At 49.6% G+C, this 21,033-nt stretch overlaps 1 protein-coding gene across 4 annotated transcripts in view; it reads right to left on the bottom strand.

Moving 5' to 3' along the window:
• Positions 1–14,142: 14,142 nt before the first annotated feature.
• Positions 14,143–21,033, bottom strand: part of SBF2 (SET binding factor 2) — a 502,739-nt gene continuing 495,848 nt past the window's right edge. For all 4 annotated transcript variants that reach the window (XM_066365963.1, XM_066365945.1, XM_066365952.1 and 1 more), the window contains 4 exons: positions 19,768–19,958; positions 18,953–19,040; positions 15,588–15,719; positions 14,143–14,544 (listed from right to left, as the gene is read on the bottom strand). In XM_066365963.1, the coding sequence (XP_066222060.1) occupies positions 14,446–14,544; positions 15,588–15,719; positions 18,953–19,040; positions 19,768–19,958 (510 nt within the window). In that variant the 3' untranslated portion in view covers positions 14,143–14,445. The remainder of the gene's footprint in view (positions 14,545–15,587; positions 15,720–18,952; positions 19,041–19,767; positions 19,959–21,033) is intronic.

Below are 21,033 nucleotides of genomic sequence, written 5' to 3'. Positions count from 1 at the left end.
GCCAAGTGTAGAGTCAGAGGTTCCCTCTGAGCCCCTGGGGCCCACTGCACCTCAGAAGCTGCCCATGGTCCTGCTGGAGGCTGCCCTCTCCCCCAACAGACATTTTCCCTCTCAGACAGAACGGGATGGGTGACCCTTGAGCTGTTCCCTGTGCCTCGAGGAGCAGTGTGGACAGTGGGCAGTGAAGACACTGCTGGGCCGGGAGGCTGTGGGATGCGGGCTGCCTCTAGCTCAGCCCTGACCTGTGGCGTGGCCCCGGCAAGCCCTCATGCTGGCTCAAAACCATTCTTTTGGGTGTCATCCCTGCTTTCTCCGGTTTGGTCAGCAGAATTCTCCTCAGCAACATATAAGCATGCTCAAGTCTCATTTGCCTTAAAAAACGAACAAAAATCCTCTCGTTGACTGCATACCCCTCCAGCTGCCGCCCAAGCCTCCTCCCATTCACCGTAAAATCCCTCCCAAGTGCTGTTTACACACGTCATGTTTCCTCACCCCTCAGCACCTCCCAGTCCACGCCAGCCTGGTTTCTATGCCCCTCACTCCACTAACCTGTGCCCCCTACAGTCACCAGCGACCTGCAAGCCTCTAAATCCTAAGTAACTTTCTCATCCTCCTCTTCCGAGTTTTCTGGGCGCTTCCCGCACTCCTGACCACTCCTGGCTCCTTGAGACAGCATTCCTCCAGCCCTCGCTGCAGCTCTGGCTGCTCCTCCGGTTCCTCTGGCCGGGTCTCCCCTCTGCGGCCGCCAGCAGGAGTGTCCTTCGGGCACGGGCTGCCTGTCCTCTCTTACTCCCTCTTCCCTTGGCAGCTTCAGCCGCTCTCAGCTTGGATAACCAGCTCTACTTTCCTGCCCCGAACGTGCCTCTCCAGCTCACTCCCCTGTGAATATCCAGTTGTGCCGGGGCCTCTGAGAGGCACCTCGGCTTCTACATGTCCCAGGGCGACCTTACGCCCCCGCCCCCACCGCGCTGGTTGGCCCCTGGTGTCCTTCCTCTTAGTGAGACACGCTGCCCGCCCTTTGCTGTGCAACTCAGACACCCGAGGGTCCTTGGACACCCCCGCCCCTCGGCCTCCACGGCCAGACTAGCACCAGCTTCTCTCCATCCGATTTCCTCAGTGGCTTCGGACTCCGTACAGTTTTCACGTCCTCACTGTCCCATCCTGGTCCAAACCACTGTGATTCCTTCTAGGACCCCAAGGGCCTCTTAAGTGGCCTCCCCTCTACCCCCCTGGCTGCCTCCAACTCGTTTTCCGTGGGCAGCCGCTGTGCACCTGGGCTCCGCCTCTCGCTCAGAGACGGGGTGACGGCTCCCCTGGAGAGGACGGGGCCCGCTGAGGGTCACGGGGGGGCTGCAGTCCAGGCCCCTGTTACCAGGGCAGGAAGGCCAGGCTGCATGTAGACAGACACAGAGCTCAGCCAGGCCTCCTCCGGAATGAAGAGGCTCTGAAATGTGCAGTATCGGGTTTCAGAAAACACAGGGTCAGGGTCAGCGGAGCAGCTGGTAGTGGGAAGGCCAGGCCCAGCTAATTTCCTGTCAGAAAGGCCCAGAGGCCCTAGCCCCTCTCTGGGCTGGTCACAGGGGAGGAGATGCCGGGAATGGCTCACATTCCTCTGGCTGGGGCTCCACCGGACCTCAGGGACCTGCGGGGAATGAGGAGGTGGATCTGCTGAGGCCGGAGTTGGGGCTCTCTGCAGGGCCCAGGGATTATAGAGCAGACCAAGGACCTTGGCAGCTGCTGAGGCATTAGGATAAATGAGCTCAGCTTCATTTTTCAGATGAGGAGACAGAGGCTCAGGCAGTTCCAGATCTCACCAGGATCATGCGAGCATCCCGGCTCCAAGTCCTGAACTCTCTCTTCTGGCCAGGCGTGCATATGCGAGGCCCGGCTTTGCTGAGCTGTGGGACAGTGTGGGACAGTGTGGGACAAGCCGGGCTAGGTCTGTGCTCCTCTTGGAAGGGAGGCAGGAATCCTAGCTTCTAGATCAGGATACAGGCTTCCCAGGCGGTCTAGGGGTGGGGTGGGTGGCCGTGTGGAGAGGGCAGGAGCACTGACTCAGCCAGCGAGGCCAGTCCTGTCTTGCTCATATCACCTCACTCCCATACACTCGCCTCTGCTGCCCTCTTCCACTTCTAAGGACCCATGTGATGACATTGGGTCCATCCCGGATAATCTCTGGAGATCAGCTAATTGGCAGCCTTAATTCCATCTGCACCCTTAATTCTGCTTTGCCACGTTGGGTAGCATGTTCGCAGGTTCTGGGGATTAGGACATGAACAGTTTGGGGGGCATCATTGTGCCCATGGCAGATGGTCTTTCTTCTTTCAGTTGTGGGCTCTCCGGGCCGGGGCTGTATCTTACTTATCTGGACACCTTGGGACCCAACCTGCATGAGGTGTTTATTACCTGTTTGTTGAATGAAGCTGATTCAAGCAACAGTTTACTGAGAGTCTATTTTGTGCTGGGTACTTGCACATATAGCATCACAGTTTTTATTCCCATTTTACAGTAGAAGAAAATGAGGCCCAGAGAAGTGAGGAGCCACCCAATGCCAGAAAGCTGGTAAGGGACAGAGCCAGCAGCTTCCGTATACAGTGACTTTAGGTAGAAAACGCTGACACCTTAGCTCCTTTAGGTCTAGAGCGCCAAATGAGGGAGACCCTTCGAACTTAAGTGTTGGCCATGACAGTGCTCCTCTCCGACTTCAGGCTGGCCCGCGGCTGCGCGCTGAGCTCCACACTGTTTTCATGGAATTTAATTTTGGCAGGTGACTCCCCGTTGGCCTTGGCACTTTCTTAGATCTGAACCACAGGGGTCAAACCTATACATCTCAGTCTGACATTCCTCCCAGCTTCCCCCAACTCCCTGTCCATCTTTCCTCACAGGTGTTTTTCTATAAATGTCTTGCACAGAGAATCTTGCTTTGGTGTCTACTTCTTCAAGGACCAGAAGTAACATGGGTGGTATGAGGAAATAGTGATATGCTGGGATTTGGGACTCACTCAGAGGGAGGGGAAAGAAAGATGACATCCTGGTCGATAGGGGGCCCCAGAGAGTCCCCGGAGCAAGGGAGCAGCTCACACGCTAAGTATTTCACTGGTGAGGATGCGGGAAAGTTGGCTGGAGCAGTGCTTTTCGACCTTTTTTGAGTCGTGGCACATTTTTTACATTTACAAAATCCTGGGGCACACCACCTACCAAAATGACACAAAATGACACTCTAACACAGTACACATTATACATATAGTTAATAATATAGTTTCTAAATGTATTTATACTCACTTAGGGTGAAACCTGGGCCTGTTTCGATGAACACAAAAGGGATATCCTGGCAGGAATGGTAGAAAGACACACGAAGCTCTTCCTCAACAGTTCTCAGTCTCTCTCTGTTTTTAGTTTTTATCGCAGTCAAGCTTGAGAAGCTCAGCTCACATAGATATGTGGTTGAAAACAGGAGCGCTAATAGATACTGGAGCTTTCATCAAGGTTGTGGGTTCAAATCAATTTGGCAAATACTCTCTCTATATAGAGAATCTCTCTCTATAGGACAAAACACTCTCTCTATATAGGACAAAATCAATTTTAGAAAATGTTGGGTACTTGTGTAACATCATAAGTCCTTAGAGCATCTCTACTGTCAGATTGAGAAGTTTGCTTTCTAGGTAAGGATTCTGATAAATACTAGAGTTCTCCCTGAGGTTGTGAGTATATAGACTGAGCTCTTTAAGATGACCCTTCAAGAGCCATATAGATAACATTGTGATGCATTGTATATCACCCTCTGCGGGGGCCTCTTTTAAAAAGAAAAAGGTCAAATATCTATATACACCATCAGGATAGACATAATCAGCTGAGGCTGAGGCTTCATCTAGTGGTGGCAACATTTACCTCCAGTCCAGACCAGGATTAGAAATCGGGACCATGGGGAGGAGTAGCAGCTTCAACTACTCACCGCAGCCACACAATGACAAGTGCGCGGCAGCCCGAGCGGGGACCTTTCTGGGTATGGATGAGAGGTGGCCTACTATTGGTTCATCACTAGTGGTTGGGATGAATCCTAGAAGGTGATTGGTCAGTGAGCGTTCCCTGTGCCTCCACTCTTCCTGTCGCTGATAGCTGGAGGGATTGTGAGGGGAATGTTTATGTTTGGCTGGAGGCAGGCCGGATAAATAGCCTCCGCCGGCTGTATCCGACACATGGGCCGTAGTTTGGGGACCCATGTTTAATTTCCCCACGGCACACCTGACCCTGTCTCATGGCACACTGGTTGAAAAACACTGGGCTAGAGGACAGGGGTGCTGTAGCAGGTGTGATAATTCAGGCATTTGACCTACATGGGGGAACAAGGCCTTCAAAAAACTCGCCTGTCACTGCCAACTCATATTGATGTCCTGTAGAGGGATGAGGAGGGACAAGGGCCACTGACAAGCAGTTAGTGGGTAAGTGTGAGAGGCGGATAGCCTCTGTGGTTGCTTACCAAGAGGCCCTTATCTTCTGCAGCTGGGAACAGACAGCTGAGCTGCAGAGCTCCTGGTAAGTCTGAGTGTGAAGGTTGGGCCCTGCTGGGGAAAACCTGGAGCCCGGAAGCAGGGGCCACGGACACGTGGGCGGACGGGTGGATGCTGGTGCCTCCCTGCCCTCCCCCCCCCCAGCTTGCAGAGGCCCACCCTTCCTTGTAAGCCTGCCAGCCCTGCTATCCTGAGACGCCAGAGGCCTCACCCTGCAGGGAAGGCTACAGGTGCTCCCTCAGGAGCTGCCCCTGCTTCCTCTCCTGGCTGCCAAGGACAATAATTAGGGTTGAATTCCTGAATAATCTGGCTGGGGACCTGCTGGGCCTGATGAGGGAGGTAAGAGACTATGCCTGAACGAGTAGTGACTCTCAGGGATGCTGGCAGCAGCCAGGGGGAACCTGGGATGGGATTTTGACAGTGCTCAAGTAAAGGGGCTGGAGTGGAAGATCGAGGGCACTTCCTTGAGACACAGGTTTAATACCCTAGCTAGGACGCCAGGGGATGGGGCAGACTCTGCTGGGTGGCTCTCGGTGGTCTGGAAAAAGTAGTAGCCAACATTTACAAAGTGTTAATACCGGGACCTCCTGGGAGACGGTAGTGGAGAAATTTGAAAGCCAAGGAAAGAGGGCGTGCTGGAGTGGATGTATTACATAAGGCCAGAAGGACTGGCAGGCGAGGGGCTCGGACCCACACAGGGCTATGGAGATGGTGGCGGCAGCCAGTACGGTTCTGCCTCATGGCTACAACCAAAAAAGCAGAAGAAGTGGAGAAGCATGAAGCAGGGGCAATAGCAACTCATGGTCCCTTGCTCAGTTCCCAGACCTGAGCCAATTTTCAGATATGGAACCCACTGAAGAGATGGCCAGGTGATGGTCATTTATTTGAGTAACTGTTCATAAGAAAGGAGAATAACAAGACACTCAAGGACTAGCAGACAGAGTATGAGTTGACAGTAACATCTGGAGCAGGGGTCCCCAAACTTTTTACACAGGGGGCCAGTTCACTGTCCCTCAGACTGTTGGAGGGCCGCCACATACAGTGCTCCTCTCACTGACCACCAATGAAAGAGGTGCCCCTTCGGGAAGTGCGGCAGGGGCTGGATAAATGACCTCAAGGGGCCGCATGTGGCCTGTGGGCCCGTAGTTTGGGGATGCCTGAATTCTGGAGACTCAAAGCATCATGATGGGCCCTTTTCAGAGTGGAGGCTGTGGACGCCGGGTCGTAAGAGAGTCCTGGTTGCAGTCTGCTTGCAGTGGGCTCACTAGCTCCATGAACCCACTCAGCAGTACCTTGTACCTTAGTAGTTAATTAGAATTCATATGCACTGACAGTTGGGTAACCCTTACATTGGGTCCCTGGCTTACAGAAAAGGACAAGTGGAAACATCTGAAATTGCCTTATTCCTACTTCCTCACCCTGCTCAGGATAGTACCTAAAAGTAACATCTCATCCCAGGGGATGTGGCAGAAATTAATGCTGCCATTAACAGCTTAAAGAGTATAGCCTGACCTGTGGTGGCGCAGTGGATAAAGCATCAACCTGGAAATGCTGAGGTTGCTGGTTCGAAACCCTGGGCTTGCCTGGTCAAGGCACATATGGGAGTTGATGCTTCCTGCTCCTCCCTTTCTCTCTCTCTCTCTCTCTCTCTCATGCTCTCTTTCTCTCTAAAATTAATAATAATAAAAAAAAAAGAGTGAAGAGGTGGTGGTCCCTACCATTTCTCCATTTCTTCTCTCCCCTCCCCTCCCCTCCCCTCCCCTCCCCTCCCCACCTCTCCCCTCCCACCTCCTCTCCCGTTCCCTTCCCTCCGCTGCCCCCTTCCCCCTTCCCTCCCTCTTTCCTTCTTTCCTTTTAGCAACAGAGAGAGAGAGAGAGAGAGACAGAGACAGAGACAGGAAGGGAGAGAGATGAGAAGCGTCAACTTGTTGCGGCACATTAGTTGTTTATTGATTGCTGCTCATGCATGCCTTGACCAGGGGGCTCCAGCTGAGCCAGTGACCCCTTGCTCAAGCCAGTGACCTTAAGATCATGTCTATGATTCCACGCTCAAGGTGGCAACCCTGTGCTCAAGCCAGATGAGTCCATGCTCAAGCCAGGGACCTCAGGGTTTCAAACCTGGGTCCTTAGTATTCCAGGCCAACGCTTTATCCACTGCACCACTGCCTGGTCAGGCCCATTTCTCCATTTACTCTACTGGTACGACCTCTGTAGAATCAGCAGATCTGGAAAGAAGCCTATCGACTGCCTTGGGCTTACCCAAGTAGTGGCTGTGCTCACAGCTGCTGGGTCAGATGTAGCATCATGGCTAGAGTAAGTTGGTAAGGTCTTTGGTGTGTAGTCATTTGCAGTCACTTGGTGAATGTGTTCTTTTCCATTCTGATTAGAAAAGAGGGTTAGAAACTGCTCATATTCACAACAATATTCATTCAGTTTTGCCATAAGAGGGCTATGGTCACTGTCTTCCTGTCATAATATAATCCTAAGATATGAGGACTGTCTGGATGTCCCACAGAACCCCACGTGGATCCATTACAATACATCAGTAACAATGCTGATTACACAGAGGAACAAAAGATGTCTCTATGCAGGGGTTGTGGCTAAGTCACATGCGCTCCGGAGATAAAATTTTAGGGACCTGCCATTTCAATGAAGTTTAGGGGTTCAGTGGTTAGGGGTATGCTGGGACACCCCCTCCCAAATAAAAGAAACTGCTGCATCTTCCATCTCTTCCCACAGTGAAGAAAACATTGGCACCCCTCTGTGGGGTTAGAAACACCACATTCTGGGTGGCATGGGAGGTGGGTCCCATTCCAGGAGAAGGCTCTGCAGCAGGTCCAGGCTGCAGTGCGAGCAGCCCTGCCGTTGGGTCATACAGTTTGGTGGCCTCTCGGGGGTTGGGAGTGTCAGTTACGGGAAAAGGAAAAGATGTAGTATGAAGCTTGGGCAAGTTCCAGTGGGACAATCACAAAGCCAGGCCATGCCACCATCACAACAGAGGGTTACACACCTTTTGAGAAGCAGTTTCTGGCATGTTACTAAGCCCTGGTAGAGACAGAACACTTGACTGTGGTGCACCAGGTGCGACACCTTAAACTGTCCATTGTGAGCTGGGTTTGTTTGGTGCATCAAGTCATGAAGTCGGATGGGCCTGGCAGCTGTCCATCATAAGATGGAAATGCCACCTCCAGGACTGAGCCTGAGCGGGGCCCATGGGCACAAGTAAACTGCATGAGGACGTAGCGAGAGCCTGCCCCTGACTTGTACCTCTGGCCACATATCGGGTCCTATACAATTAGCTAAAGGAAGAAGAAAAGGTCAGAGCTTGGTGTATAAATGGGTTGACAAGATGGACAGTGGCTGTGTGACAAAGGTGGAAGGGAAAGAGAAATCTCCCATCAGGATGGGCTGTGAGCAGAGTGCCTGGCCATCTACTCTGTACACAAGAAAGATGGTGAGACTGTCGACACACTCTTGGACAGTGACCAATGGCCTGGCCATATGGGTAGTCTGGGGCAAGGAGGTGCGCGGTAGAGGCATGTGCATGGTCATACAGGAGAAAGCATGAAGTGTGAAGATTTTAGTACCACGTGTTAATGCCCACTAGAAAGCATCTAACACAGACGAGGCAGTGAACAAGCAAATAAACAAAATGACTTGGACAGTTACACTAGGCATTCCTTGTCATTGGTGGCACTGGAACCAGCACACTGGGCATGTGAATGGCGTGGCCAGAGTGGCGGGGGCGGAGCCATACGAGGGCTCACATGGGCCCAACAGCTCAGACTCCCACATACCAAGGCCACTCTGTTCTGCTGCCTTTGAGTGTCCAACCAACCTGTCAGCAACAGAGAAAACACTGAGCCCCCGAAATGGCACTATTCTTCCCGGTGACCAACTCACCTCTTGGGGGCAAGTCAATGACATCAGCCCCTGCCATCCTGGAAGGGCCAGCCATTTATCTTTGTAGGGATAGCGACCTATTCTGGGTATGGGTTTGCTTTTCCTGACCTCAGAGCCTTAGTCAGACCCGCACCGAGGGACTTCACCGGGAACACAGCAAGGGTCCTACTGAACTACAGTTTATGGTGCCACCAGTGCCCTGGGATTCCTGTGTCCAGGGACCAGGAAGGGTAGTCTGACCCTGATCAGATGCAGGGCTGCTTTTGCATGATGGTGGCAGGAAGAAATGTGTGTGGAACCCAGGTGATCCACTCGGCCCCTCAGGTAATACCCCTGTAATTGAGAATGGACACACGCAGCAACTCTGATCTAAGAAGGGTTTGATTCTCAAGCCTTTAGGTCACCACCCACATACCCCCCGGAATGGGGCACAGAAAGGTTGGGGCACATTACCAGGTAAAGCCACCATCATCTGCCCATGTTGTTGAGGGAGAGAGAATGGAGGGAGGAGGGAGATGAGATGAACTGCATTGATAGAGGTAGTTAGGCCTATGATCTCCCTCTGTCTCTGTTGCCCGTAGGAATAGAGGCCTGAGGAAACGGGAGAAGCTGCTCTTTGACCTTGGTGGAAGAGCAGATCTGTGTGGCACCAGGGATGGATGGTGACAAGCATGCAAACACTTCACTCAGGTCTCCAGCTGCAGGGATTGTGACTGTGGGCCCCAGCGCCGGCCAGGTTCTGAAATCTATTTCTTAGCTGCTCCCTGCTGATGGAGTGGCCAGGATTGTGGGTAGGCCCATTCTTGGGAGATGTGGGACTCTTCTAGTTCCTGATGGCTTGAGGACTTCTCACTCACCTTGCTGACTTCCTTAGAATGGCACTGCAGCTCAGTTTCCTCTGCCCAACTTCCTTCCTTCCCTTTCGCTTTCACGGGATCACATCTGCATCAAGGTCTCTAGGCTAGCCTCCCTGCCTTCCTTCTTGTTCGGTGTCTGCTTCGCAGAGAGTTGGCACTAACACACCTCTGTGACTTCAGGTGTGGTCCTTGAACTGGGAGCCTCTTCACCTGGAGCGTGTTAGAAATACAGAATGTCTAACCACACTCCAGTCTTACCAAATCAGAAGCTCCATTTGAACAAGATGATTCATACTTGCACTATCCTTTGAGAAATCACCGATTTCAAATTTGCCAGCAAATCCTTTAAATCTCAGTTTGGAACCTGAGATTCTACAAAGGTAAACAGAGTCACAAAGTTACTGATCATGTGGGTACTTAATTTGATAGGTCAAAGCTCAGCAAAGGGACTGGTTTAAGGTCACACAGTGATTTAGAACAGAGCTGGCCCCCACGTCTCTTCCTCCCATTGCAGGTTCTGCTGTGAGCAGGTCACTTGCTTTATATTTGCATTGTTTAGTCAGGTAGCACTGGAAATGTGGTGTAATAATAAAAAAAATTTGGTCCTGGATTCCCAAGCATCGAGTCCCTAAAACCTTTAGAATTTCCTGAGTGTTGGGAGTGTCTTTTGCTATTCACCTGTTTATGTGAATGAGTGTCTAGGTTGGGGCCCCTGGAGAGCTTCAGGATGGGGCAGGTCACCAGAAAGAACAAACCTGTGAAAAGCGGGTAAAAACTCTCAGATTCTGGGGAGAAGAGGGAGGTTGGTGAGCACACTGAGGTCTGGGCGGGGCTGTGGGGGAGAGGGCTGGGCGGGGCCGTGGGGGAGAGGGCTGGGCGGGGCCACGGTGGAGGGCTGGGCGGGGCCGTGGGGGAGAGGGCAGCAGGTTCCGCACCACTTTCTCCCCCCACCCCCATGGCTGGGGCCTCTCTTTGGCTGCTGAGTTGTACCCTTTATGATAAATTTGTAAACTTAAAAGTGTTTTCCTGTGTCCTGAGGTCTTCTAGAGAATTATTGAACTAATTGAGTAAATTTGTGAAAGAATTGAGTAAATATTATGGGAACCCCTAAATTTTACAGCCAGTTAGCCAGAAGTACAGGTGGCCCCTGGGACTTGCAATTGGAATGTAAAGTCGGGGCTGTCTTATGGGACTGAGCCCTTCACTGTGGGGTCTGCTAACTCAGGGAGTTAGTGTCATAATTGGAAGGATGTGCAGGATGCCCAGTTGGTGCTGGAGAGCTGGTGTGGGAAGGGCTGTGCATTTGGTGTGAGGACAGTCAGAAAGAGGACGGCACACTGGTCCCAGCTGAGACGTGCTGCAAGTGTAAAATAAAGCCTGGCTTCTGAGGACGTGGTATGCAGGAACAAAGATATAAAATATTTCAGGCCCTGGCTGGTTGGTCAGTGGTAGAGCATCAGCCCAGTGTGTGGATGTCCGGGGTTTGACTCCCAGTCAGGGCACACAGGAGAAGAGCCCATCTGCTTCTCTATTTGTTCCCCTCTCCCTTCTCGCTCTCTCTCCCCTTCCCACATCTATGGCTCAATTGGTTCAAGCAAGTTGGCCCTGGGTGCTGAGGATGGCTCAGTGGCCTCAGGTGCTAAAAGTGGTTTGGTTGCTGAGCAACAGAGCAACACCCCAGATAGGCAGCATGGCCCAGGACAAGGATTGCTGGGTGGATCACAGTTGAGGTGCATGCAGGAGTCTTTCTGCCTCCTATCCTCTCACTTAATAAAAAAAAAAATTAGTAATAGTTTTTGTATTGATTACATGTTTAATAATTTTGATATATTGGGTTAAGTAAACTATATTATTTAAAAAAAAATGTTATTAAAATGAACTCTATTTCTTTTTGCTTTCAAAGCAAGACCCATGGTGGCTGGGCTTATGTAACTCTCGGTGCTGCTCTCAGCCCCAGCTCTTCATCATACTGCTTTGTCCTTGGCTGAGATGACAGTTCCAGTTGCCATTGCTGAGGGCCTTTCCAAGTTATAAGCTTGAGATATTTCAGAAATTCTTTATGGGATAATGGGTTTACTTAACTCTTGATGAAATATCTAGAAATGTCCATTTCCACTGAGAAGCAAACCGGCCATGCCATCCACATTTAAACTCTGGCTCTGGAAGGGAGACCACAGGGTGGAGGGCTTTGAGAGGGGAAGAGAAAGCACTTGGGCCAAAGGGGTGGGGGCGTGGGACTTGCATTAATGTGCTGCTTGGGCCTGCATCTTCTAGAGCAGTGGTAGTCAGCCGGGTCCCTCCCGCCCACTAGTGGGTGTTCCAGCTTTCATGGTGGGTGGTAGCGGAGCCACCAAAGTATAAATAAAAAGAGATTTAATTATAGTAAGTTGTTTTATAAAAATTTATTCTGCCAAACTTAGCGAAAATCCGACATAAAGTACTTGGTAAGTAATTATTATTATATGCTTTAACTTGCTGTAACTCTGCTTTATAAATTTTATAAAGTAAAGTTACTTCCCTACTTTATCAATCACCATTACTGTGGAACCGGTGAGCGGTTAGAAAATTTTACTACTAACAGATAGAAAAGTGGGCAGTAGGTATAAAAAGGTTGACTACCCTGCTCTAGAGCCTAAACTAAGAAACGCTTTGTCCCAGGAGCCACAGTGAGGAGGGGCCGGGAAGGCGTTTTGCAGGCCGCCGGGCCCTTGTCTGTCTTCCTCAGAGCCCTCTGGTCGTCTCCCTCACAGCTAAGACACTGTGAGCAGAGCCGGGTACCAGCTGTCTCCTTCCGACTGAATGTCAGGGACACAGCAGGCACAGATGGCAAGCCCCAGGACCAGCCATGAAGAGTCCTCGGCCTGGGCCTGGGCCACAGGAGCCTGCAGACTGAGGGAATCTGAAGGCCCCAGGAGGGGGTGCCGCTGCCTCACCTCGAGCCTCTGTGGTTGTTGGGGACCCCTCTGGCCTGGCTCGGAGAGGGCTCCTGGATCTCAGAAGACTTAGAAGTTCAGCTCTGGCATGAGAACTTGCATCCTGTTGGCTACATGTCCAGATGTAGTCACGGTCTCCAAGGTAACCTCCATGGGCTGAACTAGAGGAAGTGTTGTCCAGAGCTGATACCACTGCCCCTTCTTTTATACTGTTTAACAAGTTCTGAAGCAGAAAATTCTGCTCTGAAACTAAAGTTCAATTTTTCCAGCCTAAAGTTCTCACAAATTGCCACATGCCACAGGTGGTGGAACTGTGACTCCCAAAGCGATAAAGGATGTGATCAATTTCACACAGCTCATTCAAGGCACAGGGAGCCTCGCCTCAGGCTCTTACCAACTCTGCAGCCACGTGTCCACAACCTAGCAGTTCACGCCAGCAGGTCCCATGTCTCTGCGTACCTCCCCAGCAAAGGGCAGTGGCGACTTTACTAGAAGCAAGGTCTGAATTGGGTCGTGCTGTGTTTTCCCCTTGACCCTCAGTCCCATGTCTGAATCCTGAATGCTGCCTCCGGAGTGCTCTGCACTGCGGAATAACTTCACCTCACAGTAAATGAGGGGTGCTTGTTCTTAAGAAATAAATTTAATTCAAGCTGGTTAGTGCATGTTAAGGCAGGGAGTGCCTTCATGAAAGTTAAGAGTCCAGTTACAAAAGAAGTACTGTGTACAGTCTCAAAGAGCAGAGGGTACAGTGGGCTCCATATTTTACATAGTACAAAAATTATTTCATATACAAAGAAAAAGTACAAATAATGTGCAAAAACCATTTTCACAGGTGGCAATTTATAAAATGAAAATGATAGAAAAATCCTTCATTCTTATTATTCCCTCAGTTTCTTAGATATCACAGTTCTATTTCTTCGTGTGCAGATAATTTTAAAATTGAAGATCTGATTTATTTTTAACCTACAAACATGAAGTGGTTTTTTAATTTTTAAAAAGAGAACCATTTCATTATTGGAATTGTATAACTGAATCAGTTCAATTAATTTTATATTAAATTATAAGCAGACTATCTGAAGGACAAGGATATAGAAATCATATATACATATTTTTGAAATATTAGTTTGGTATTTAACATATTAACATTTCAAAAATAAATGTAATGGTCCAGCAACGGCTGGATAGAGAGGCTGCTCCTGTTCCCTGTGAACAAACAGCCTTCCTCAGACCTCCAGCTGAACAAACACAAGGTTATCAAAAGTGACGAAAATCTATAAACAGTTCTTACTGTTCACGTGCTGAAGTGTGGTCTGCATTCCCTATCACGCTGCCGTGTGCTGCGTCGACACAGCCCTAGATGCAGGTTGTGTGGTCATAAACAGCTGGCTCTGTCTGTCCAACATCGTCACTTCATTAGGAGATCAGTGCAAGTGTTTGCTTCATGGTTAGTGCATTCAGCTCTCTGCATGTTATGTCGCGTAAGAAGCTATCAGGGAACAGAAGAATGTGTAGGGACACAGGTCCTGGATCCCCAGGGGTCTTTGGCCTAGAGAACCCAGTGTTTTGGAAGCAGTATTTTCCTGCATTGGCTTGGTCATTGTTGCATCATTCCTGGACAAGCTTTCCATCAGGATAATCCCATGTGCCCCCACTCTGCCTGCCACTAAGCACCAATGTTCTTTTTGTGAACCCCAATGGCTGGGCAGAGGTTGTGGAAGAACCTTTTGGCAGCACCGGAGAGCTGAGCATCTTGAAGGTCAGGCATTAAGACTAAGAGCCTCTGAGGGAGAACTATTCTGTGAAGAATAGAACAACCTTGGAGCGGTTTGATTTTTGCTTGTCAGAAAGCTCCCCAAGGAAATGACGGCCTTGGAGAACACAAAGATCTGGCTTTCATGAAGAAGGACCCAAGTAGGTGGCAGCCATTTTGCCCAGGGGGTGGATGACAGTTGGCTCAGGAAGCATTCTTCTGATCCCTAACCACTACGACCCTGTTAGAACAATCTAGTGCAAGACACAGGGAGCGCCTGGGACTGTTAACAGACCTGTGTGCCACATCCACTCGGGCTAAGTAGACACAACAACTGCCGCAAGAGGGAACTGGTCAGACTGGCCAGGAGAACCCAGGCCCTGGGCTGACTCCTCAGAACTGCACAGGAAGCTGTCAGCTCAAGGACTCATGCACTCTCCCCTATTTGACAGCATGAGACTTTCCCCCTCTTCTGCTTGAGATGACCATGGGCATCAGGCGTCAGAGATGCAGCTCTGGATGCGGTCCATCCACTGCTGGGCACTCTGCCCATCCTGGGCACAGAAGTTATACACACGCTTGCTGGTCTTGAGCTACAAAAACAAAACCAAATGAAAAGAAGCAGAGGTGAAGGGCAGGCTGTTCTAAGGCTCTGGGCGAGTGTGCAGTCCATCCCTGGGAGCTGATGTTTCCACTCTGCCCCAGAACCCCTGGATTTCCTCTCCCCTCCACTAGCATATTGTCAGTGCCTTTATATTCACTCTCCTCTTCTAGCTCCCGAAGTGATAGGGGATAGTTAATATCCTCATGGCAGATTAACATCTGCCGGAAAGTACTGGAAGGAAAAGGAGCCATACTAGGTAGGACAACCTTACTTTGCATCTTCCCGGGGCCTTCCTTGACCGAGGAGGCCTCTGGCCTCCCCTGCCTGAAGCAACGCAGCGAAGGTGCCAAGCAAGCTCCCTGGGCTCCTCGGGAAGCCTGAGGCTCTGCCGCACCACGTGAAGCTGGCTTCGTGTCCCTTTTCCTTCCTGTTCTCTAGGCTCCAGTTGGGGCCACCCAACTGGAAAGCCAGGGTTAGGGACACAGTCTCATGGCCTGAGCAGAGCCCTGGAGTATGACCTCTGCCGTTTATAAAGCCCTGCTTGGCTCTGGGGATTAGATAAGTCCCTTATCATGTGGCCCATAAAATGCCCCATGGACTACCTAATAGCTCCTGAAGCTGTGAGGGTGGACAGTCATCATGTGTGACTAAGGACCGTTCTCTGTGGATGGTCAAGCACGAAGAGCACTGGAAATGGAGAAGTAGCATCTGTCTTTGAAGCAGGTGGTGAGGGAAATAACTAACAATATTTAACAAGGAGTTCATTTGCTTTCACATGTGATTGGGCACCTTTTGAAGGAGTCCTTAGCATGAAGCAATGTGAAGCCCTCTGGGACATACGGATTGCTGGGAGAGGTCAGGTACGGGACCAGAGTGCTGAGTTCAAGTTCTGTAGCGACTCCCATGGCCAGGCGGTCTGTGGCCCACCTACAGTCACCACCAACTGCTCTGAGACTCCACAATTCTTAGAGGGAAATGGATAATAGGATCATGTGTAGACAGAGCCAGAAAAAAACCAAGTAATAAACTTACATCAAAGAAAGCCTTGTCACTCGTGTGCTTTGGGGCTCCCATGCTGGGGCCAGCAGGGATGACCATTTCTACTTCAGCCAGATCAATGTGGCCTTTACAGCTCGTGTCCTCACCTGAGTCATAGTATCGCAGCTGCAACCAAAAGGACACAGATGGGATGTGAGAGACACAGAAAGGGAACATGGCATGGCTTTTCAAGCTGTGTCTGAACACTTTTCTCTGTATTTATCTAAACTATGCCTGGAGAATAGATAAGAAATGAAAACCACGGGTTGCCGGGTTGCCTCCGGGGGGGGGGGGGGGGGAGAAATACTGGGTGGCTAGGAGAAAGAAGGAAAAAGACATGCTTTTTGAAGTTTGAGCAAATAAGTGAATTACATATTAAAAAATAAAATTAAATGTCAACTAACAACTGTGAGAAATATACATAACATATAAAAGACTATAAAGCACTACATACTCTTAGTGAGAATATATCAATATAACTTGTTAGAGGTTTCGGAGAACATCAACTAAGATTTAAAATGTTTATGCTTATTGATACACTCTCCCTATCTGTAGACAATTTCCTACAGAAACACTCCAACAAGCAGACAGACACATGGATAGAGGTTTCCTTCAGTTGTTTTCATCAGCTAAAAATGGAAAAGATGTATCTACCTTTCAATGGGTGTTGGTTAATTACATGGCAGTAGAGCAATAATATGGGATATGATATAGCTTTTCAAAAACGACAAAGAAGACCTGTATGAACTGGTAGAAAAATATGCTCAAATATATTATATAAAAAAGTAAGTTGCCAGGCCAGGCCTACCGTGGGAGGGTGAGAAGAGCCATGAATTCCATTTGGAGGTATCTTTGAGCTTGCTGTGTAGACACCATGAGCAAAGCTCTCCTTCCCAAGTTAAAAAAATGTATGAACAAGAAGTTATCGTTGAAATTAAATGGTGGCAGACCTGTCTATGGAATATTGTGGGGATTTGATCTCTTTGTGAATCTTGTGATAAGATGAATGTGTGGAGGTGGCAGCGAGTGGGCAGCAAAACACTCCTGGACTGGTTGTGATGCGCAGAGATAGTGTGATCACGCGCGAAGCCTGGGGCTGCGTGTGAGCAATGGGTGCGTTCCCCAGAGAAGTCAGCTGCTTCCACACGTCCCCTCTCCACAGCTCCTGCTTCACTACAACATAAAAAATGAGTCGTGTACGTTTTCACATTGAACTTTTGTTAAATAAACTTCTGCACTGGTAAAAAAGAAATTGCCAATCAGCATGTAGAGATAAAAAATAATTTTTGAAAAACAGAGTAAGGGGCATAATGTTTGACTGAGTGCTTACTACGTACCAGGACCATTCTGAGTGTTTTATATGTAACTCATTTAACGTTCCTAACAATTCAAATCATATGTACATATGTATACATCTGTACATGCATGTATGAACATTATTTAGAGAAAACATAACAAATTGTTAATAGCAGTTATCTCTGGGAGTTGGGGGCACAGGGGCCTCTTCTATCTCTATGAGGTGTTTGAATTTGGTATAACAAACATGTATTACTTTTCAAATAAGAAAAAAAATGAGAAAAATATTTTTAAAAACGAAAGAGATGGCTGGTGAAAAAGCCTTACTGGCCCGTGGCCTGGGCTTCACCGTTTCACTGGGCAGCGGGAGTGTCCGTGGCACTGAGGTCCTAGCCTCAGCTCTCGTCCCCCAGGCATGGAATAAGTAGGGCTAAATGGAAAATCTATACCTTTCATGTTAAACAGATACGAAGATTGGTAAGAATAAAAATATAATTTGATGTAATTGTAAATTACAGAAAGATTATGACATTCTCCTATGTTATATTTAGTGGTTTAATGGAACTTTTCTACACAGAGCAGGCTTTGCGGTTTCAGAGACTCTATTATTTTAAAGTACAGACCCCTAAAAAGGGCTGGCATTGCATATTCAAAAATAAATTCTCTACATTCTTCCACAAAGCCTCTGTGTAACAATGGGAGCTTTTGAACAGAGAGAAAGGTGATCTCCAAATAAAACCTTCACCGGAAGGAGTTTTCTAGGTGCAGGTCCAACCAGAGAGCTGCAGAGGGCTAACAGTTCCTACCGTTCTCAACAGACTCCATCTCAGAGACGAAGGCACCGAGAATCAGACCGTGAGAGTCACCCCTCTGCCTCTAGGCTGGCCTGTCAGTTCCAGGGCAGACTGCGGCGGGCCGGCAGACGGCAGACGCCGGAGGCTGGGTGACGCTCACTAGTGTGGGTGCGGAGGAGCTGGGGTTCGGATAGGGATCCCGCTCCCCTGAGGCCACTGGAGCAAAGTTGATGACACTAAGGATGTGTAGGCTTCCATAGCAATAGCTAAGAACCTAATGGTGGGTGAAAGACTTCCCGTGAGGTCAGTGAGGTCCGGTCTAGTATTTGCCCACTGCTGGATGCCAGGTTTGGGTGGGTCCGCCCACTTCTACCTGTTTCAGGGCCCCCTCTCCTGTTGCTGTCATCTTTGAGGAATAATAAGGCCTTCTTAAGTAACCTGTCCTATGACGGGCACAGGGAAGGTGTACAATAATGTCTGTCGAATAAAGTAATGCCCTCAGTTCTGAATGGCTGTTTTGTGCTGTAAGGCTGAAGGTGGTCCGTATTCGGGGAGAGTGCACAGGTGTGGGCTGTGTGTCCACGGAACGTGCAGCCCAGGCTCCCTCCGGGCCTGGGCTAAGAGCAGGCAGCAGGAGGCATCTGAGCATTACAAAGCGGAGTTCTTTGGCCCCCCCCCCCCCACCTTTTCTTTTTTGGTGACAGAGACAGAAAGAGTCAGAGAGAGGGACAGATAGGGACAGACAGGAAGGGAAAGAGATGAGAAGCATCAATTCTTCATTGTGGCACTTTAGGTTTTCATTGATTGCTTTCTCATATGTGCCTTGACCGTGGGGCTACAGTAGACCGAGTAACCCCTTGCTCAAGCCAGCGACTTTGGGCTCAAGCTGGTGAGCCTTGCTTAAACCAGATGAGCCCGTGCTCAAGCTGGTGACCTCTGGGTCTTGAACCTGGGTCCTCCACGTCCCAGTCCGACGCTCTATCCACTGTGCCACCACCTGGTGAGGCCAGAGTTCTTTGCTCTTAATGCTTTGGGCTTAAATGTCACTATCTATGCCTTCATACACCAGGAAGAGCTACTTTGGAACTTGCCTTGGAAGGCTCTGCCCTCAGGGACATGCTGGGTCCTTGGAGGAGCCCCCAGGTGGCATATGAGAGACCTAGTGACAGCAGTCCCCACAGGAGGGATGATCTCTCTGCTGACAGTGACCCGGAGCCGACACTGAGCTAGGCCTAGAGACGGTGATTTCTGGGGCTGTGACGGTATTACCTGGTGTTTTGTTATATCCAGAACAAACCAACGGGGCTTCCAACCTTTCAGCAAAGCCCCTCTTTTATAAAGTGTTCCTTCAAAGGACCTAGAAGAAATGACAACAGGGTAATTCATTTTGATTTTTCATTAAAAATATAATAATTTGTAAAGGGATGTCCATTGTTCGTTTGTTAAATCTCTATTTCCCTCAAATGATCCCAAAACAAAACAAACCAAAACCAAACCTCCAACCTGAGTTTTCCCTAAAATCTTTCTGCTAGACCTCTGGGGAAAGAGCACTTGCTTTCTGCTGGATTACCAAGAGCGTGAGGGTTGCCGCTCTCGGCAGTTGCCCTCTGGGCCAGGCTGGGACCCGCTGGTCCATGGAGAAAGCGGCGTGGGCACATGGACAGGAGCCTGAAGACTGTGTGAGAAACGGGCACATCCCGGCCTCCCCAGGTTATGTGAGTGAACTCCTTCTCGCTAGAGCTAGCTAGCACAAACTAGACTTCTGGTGTTCGCCACTGGAAAGTGCTGACTAACACATAATCCCCCAGAAGAGCTGGCAGACATGAGATAATAACAATCAGGACTCAACCACAAATACGTAACTACAATCTCTTGGCGTATTCTAGTTGTAGTTTTGATTTTTCCTCTTCAAAGAACCAGCTAACTCATTGAAAACAGAAACAAAGGAAGAGTCAAAACAAATCCATTTAAGTCCACCGAAGGCTGCCCTGCACTACTGGCCTAGCCTACGAAAGGGGCTGCAGCGTAGCAGAGGGGGGGTGGGGGAGTCTGTTCAGCCTGCCCCGCGGGCTCAGCACACTGACCTGTTCTCATCGTTCTTGGACGTGTACTGGCTGTAGAGAGTGGCTGCCCTCCGGTCCACTCCATTGGATGGGGAGAGGCTGGCACTCTGCTCCTCCCCCACGCTGTCGGGGAGGTGCAGCAGAGACCTCTTCTGATATGAAGGGAGGTTGGTAGACACAATTCCTGAGGAGCCCGAAGGGTGTCTCTGGGGCTAAAGAAAAAGAACGAACGGGCGCTAGGAAACCTTCACATTTCTTTTTTAGAGGCTGGGGGGGGGGGGGGGGGAAGGGGGAAAAGTAGGAAGCATCAACTCCCATACGTGCCTTGACCAGACAAGCCCAGGGTTTCCAGGTCAACGCTTTATCCACTGCACCACCACAGGTCAGCCTGAAAGCTTTAAAAATTTTAAGCAATTCATCTGGTAATTTTCTTCCCAAAAATTTATCTCAAGGGAAGAAACTAAGCCAATAATCAAAATATATGTATAAAGATGTTTATCCTGGAGTTGTTTATGACAGTGAAAAACTGGAAACAACCTGCATGGCTGTCATCTGGGGACTGGTGATGCGACATTGCTACACAGCGGAAAGCAGGACGGCCATTAACAATGCTGCTGCTGATTTACATACAGTGACAAGTGGAAGAATACGTATGCCACATACTAAGTAAAAAAGAAAGCGGGTTTTTTTATTTTTATTTTTTGTATTTTTCTGAAGCTGGAAATGGGGAGAGACAGTCAGACAGACTCCCGCATGTGCCCGACCAGGATCCTCCCGGCACGCCCATCAGGGGTGACGCTCTGCCCACCAGGGGGTGATGCTCTGCCCCTCCGGGGCGTCGCTCTGCCGAGACCAGAGCTACTCTAGTGCCTGGGGCAGAGGCCAAGGAGCCATCCCCAGCACCCGGGCCATCTTTGCTCCAATGGAGCCTTGGCTGCGGGAGGGGAAGACAGAGACAGAGAGGAAGGAGGGGGGGTGGAGAAGCAAATGGGCGCTTCTCCTATGTGCCCTGGCCGGGAATCGAACCCGGGACCCCCGCACGCCAGGCCGATGCTCTACCACTGAGCCAACCGGCCAGGGCCAAGAAAGCGGGTTTTAAAATACATAGTATGCATAGGATGTAAATCTCTTTTATATGTGTATTTAGAATAAGTTTGACAGCATGGTGGTTTATTTCTAGGTAATAAATTGTGGGTGACTTTTACCTTTCATAACTTTCTGTGTATTATCTTATTGAAAAGAATACATATATTTCATTTTCATAATCAGAAAAAAAGAAGGCAAAAA

This window comes from Saccopteryx leptura, chromosome 1, assembly GCF_036850995.1.
Source record: "Saccopteryx leptura isolate mSacLep1 chromosome 1, mSacLep1_pri_phased_curated, whole genome shotgun sequence".
NCBI classification, from domain to species: domain Eukaryota; kingdom Metazoa; phylum Chordata; class Mammalia; order Chiroptera; family Emballonuridae; genus Saccopteryx; species Saccopteryx leptura.
This window is presented reverse-complemented; position numbering and strand designations above follow the sequence as displayed.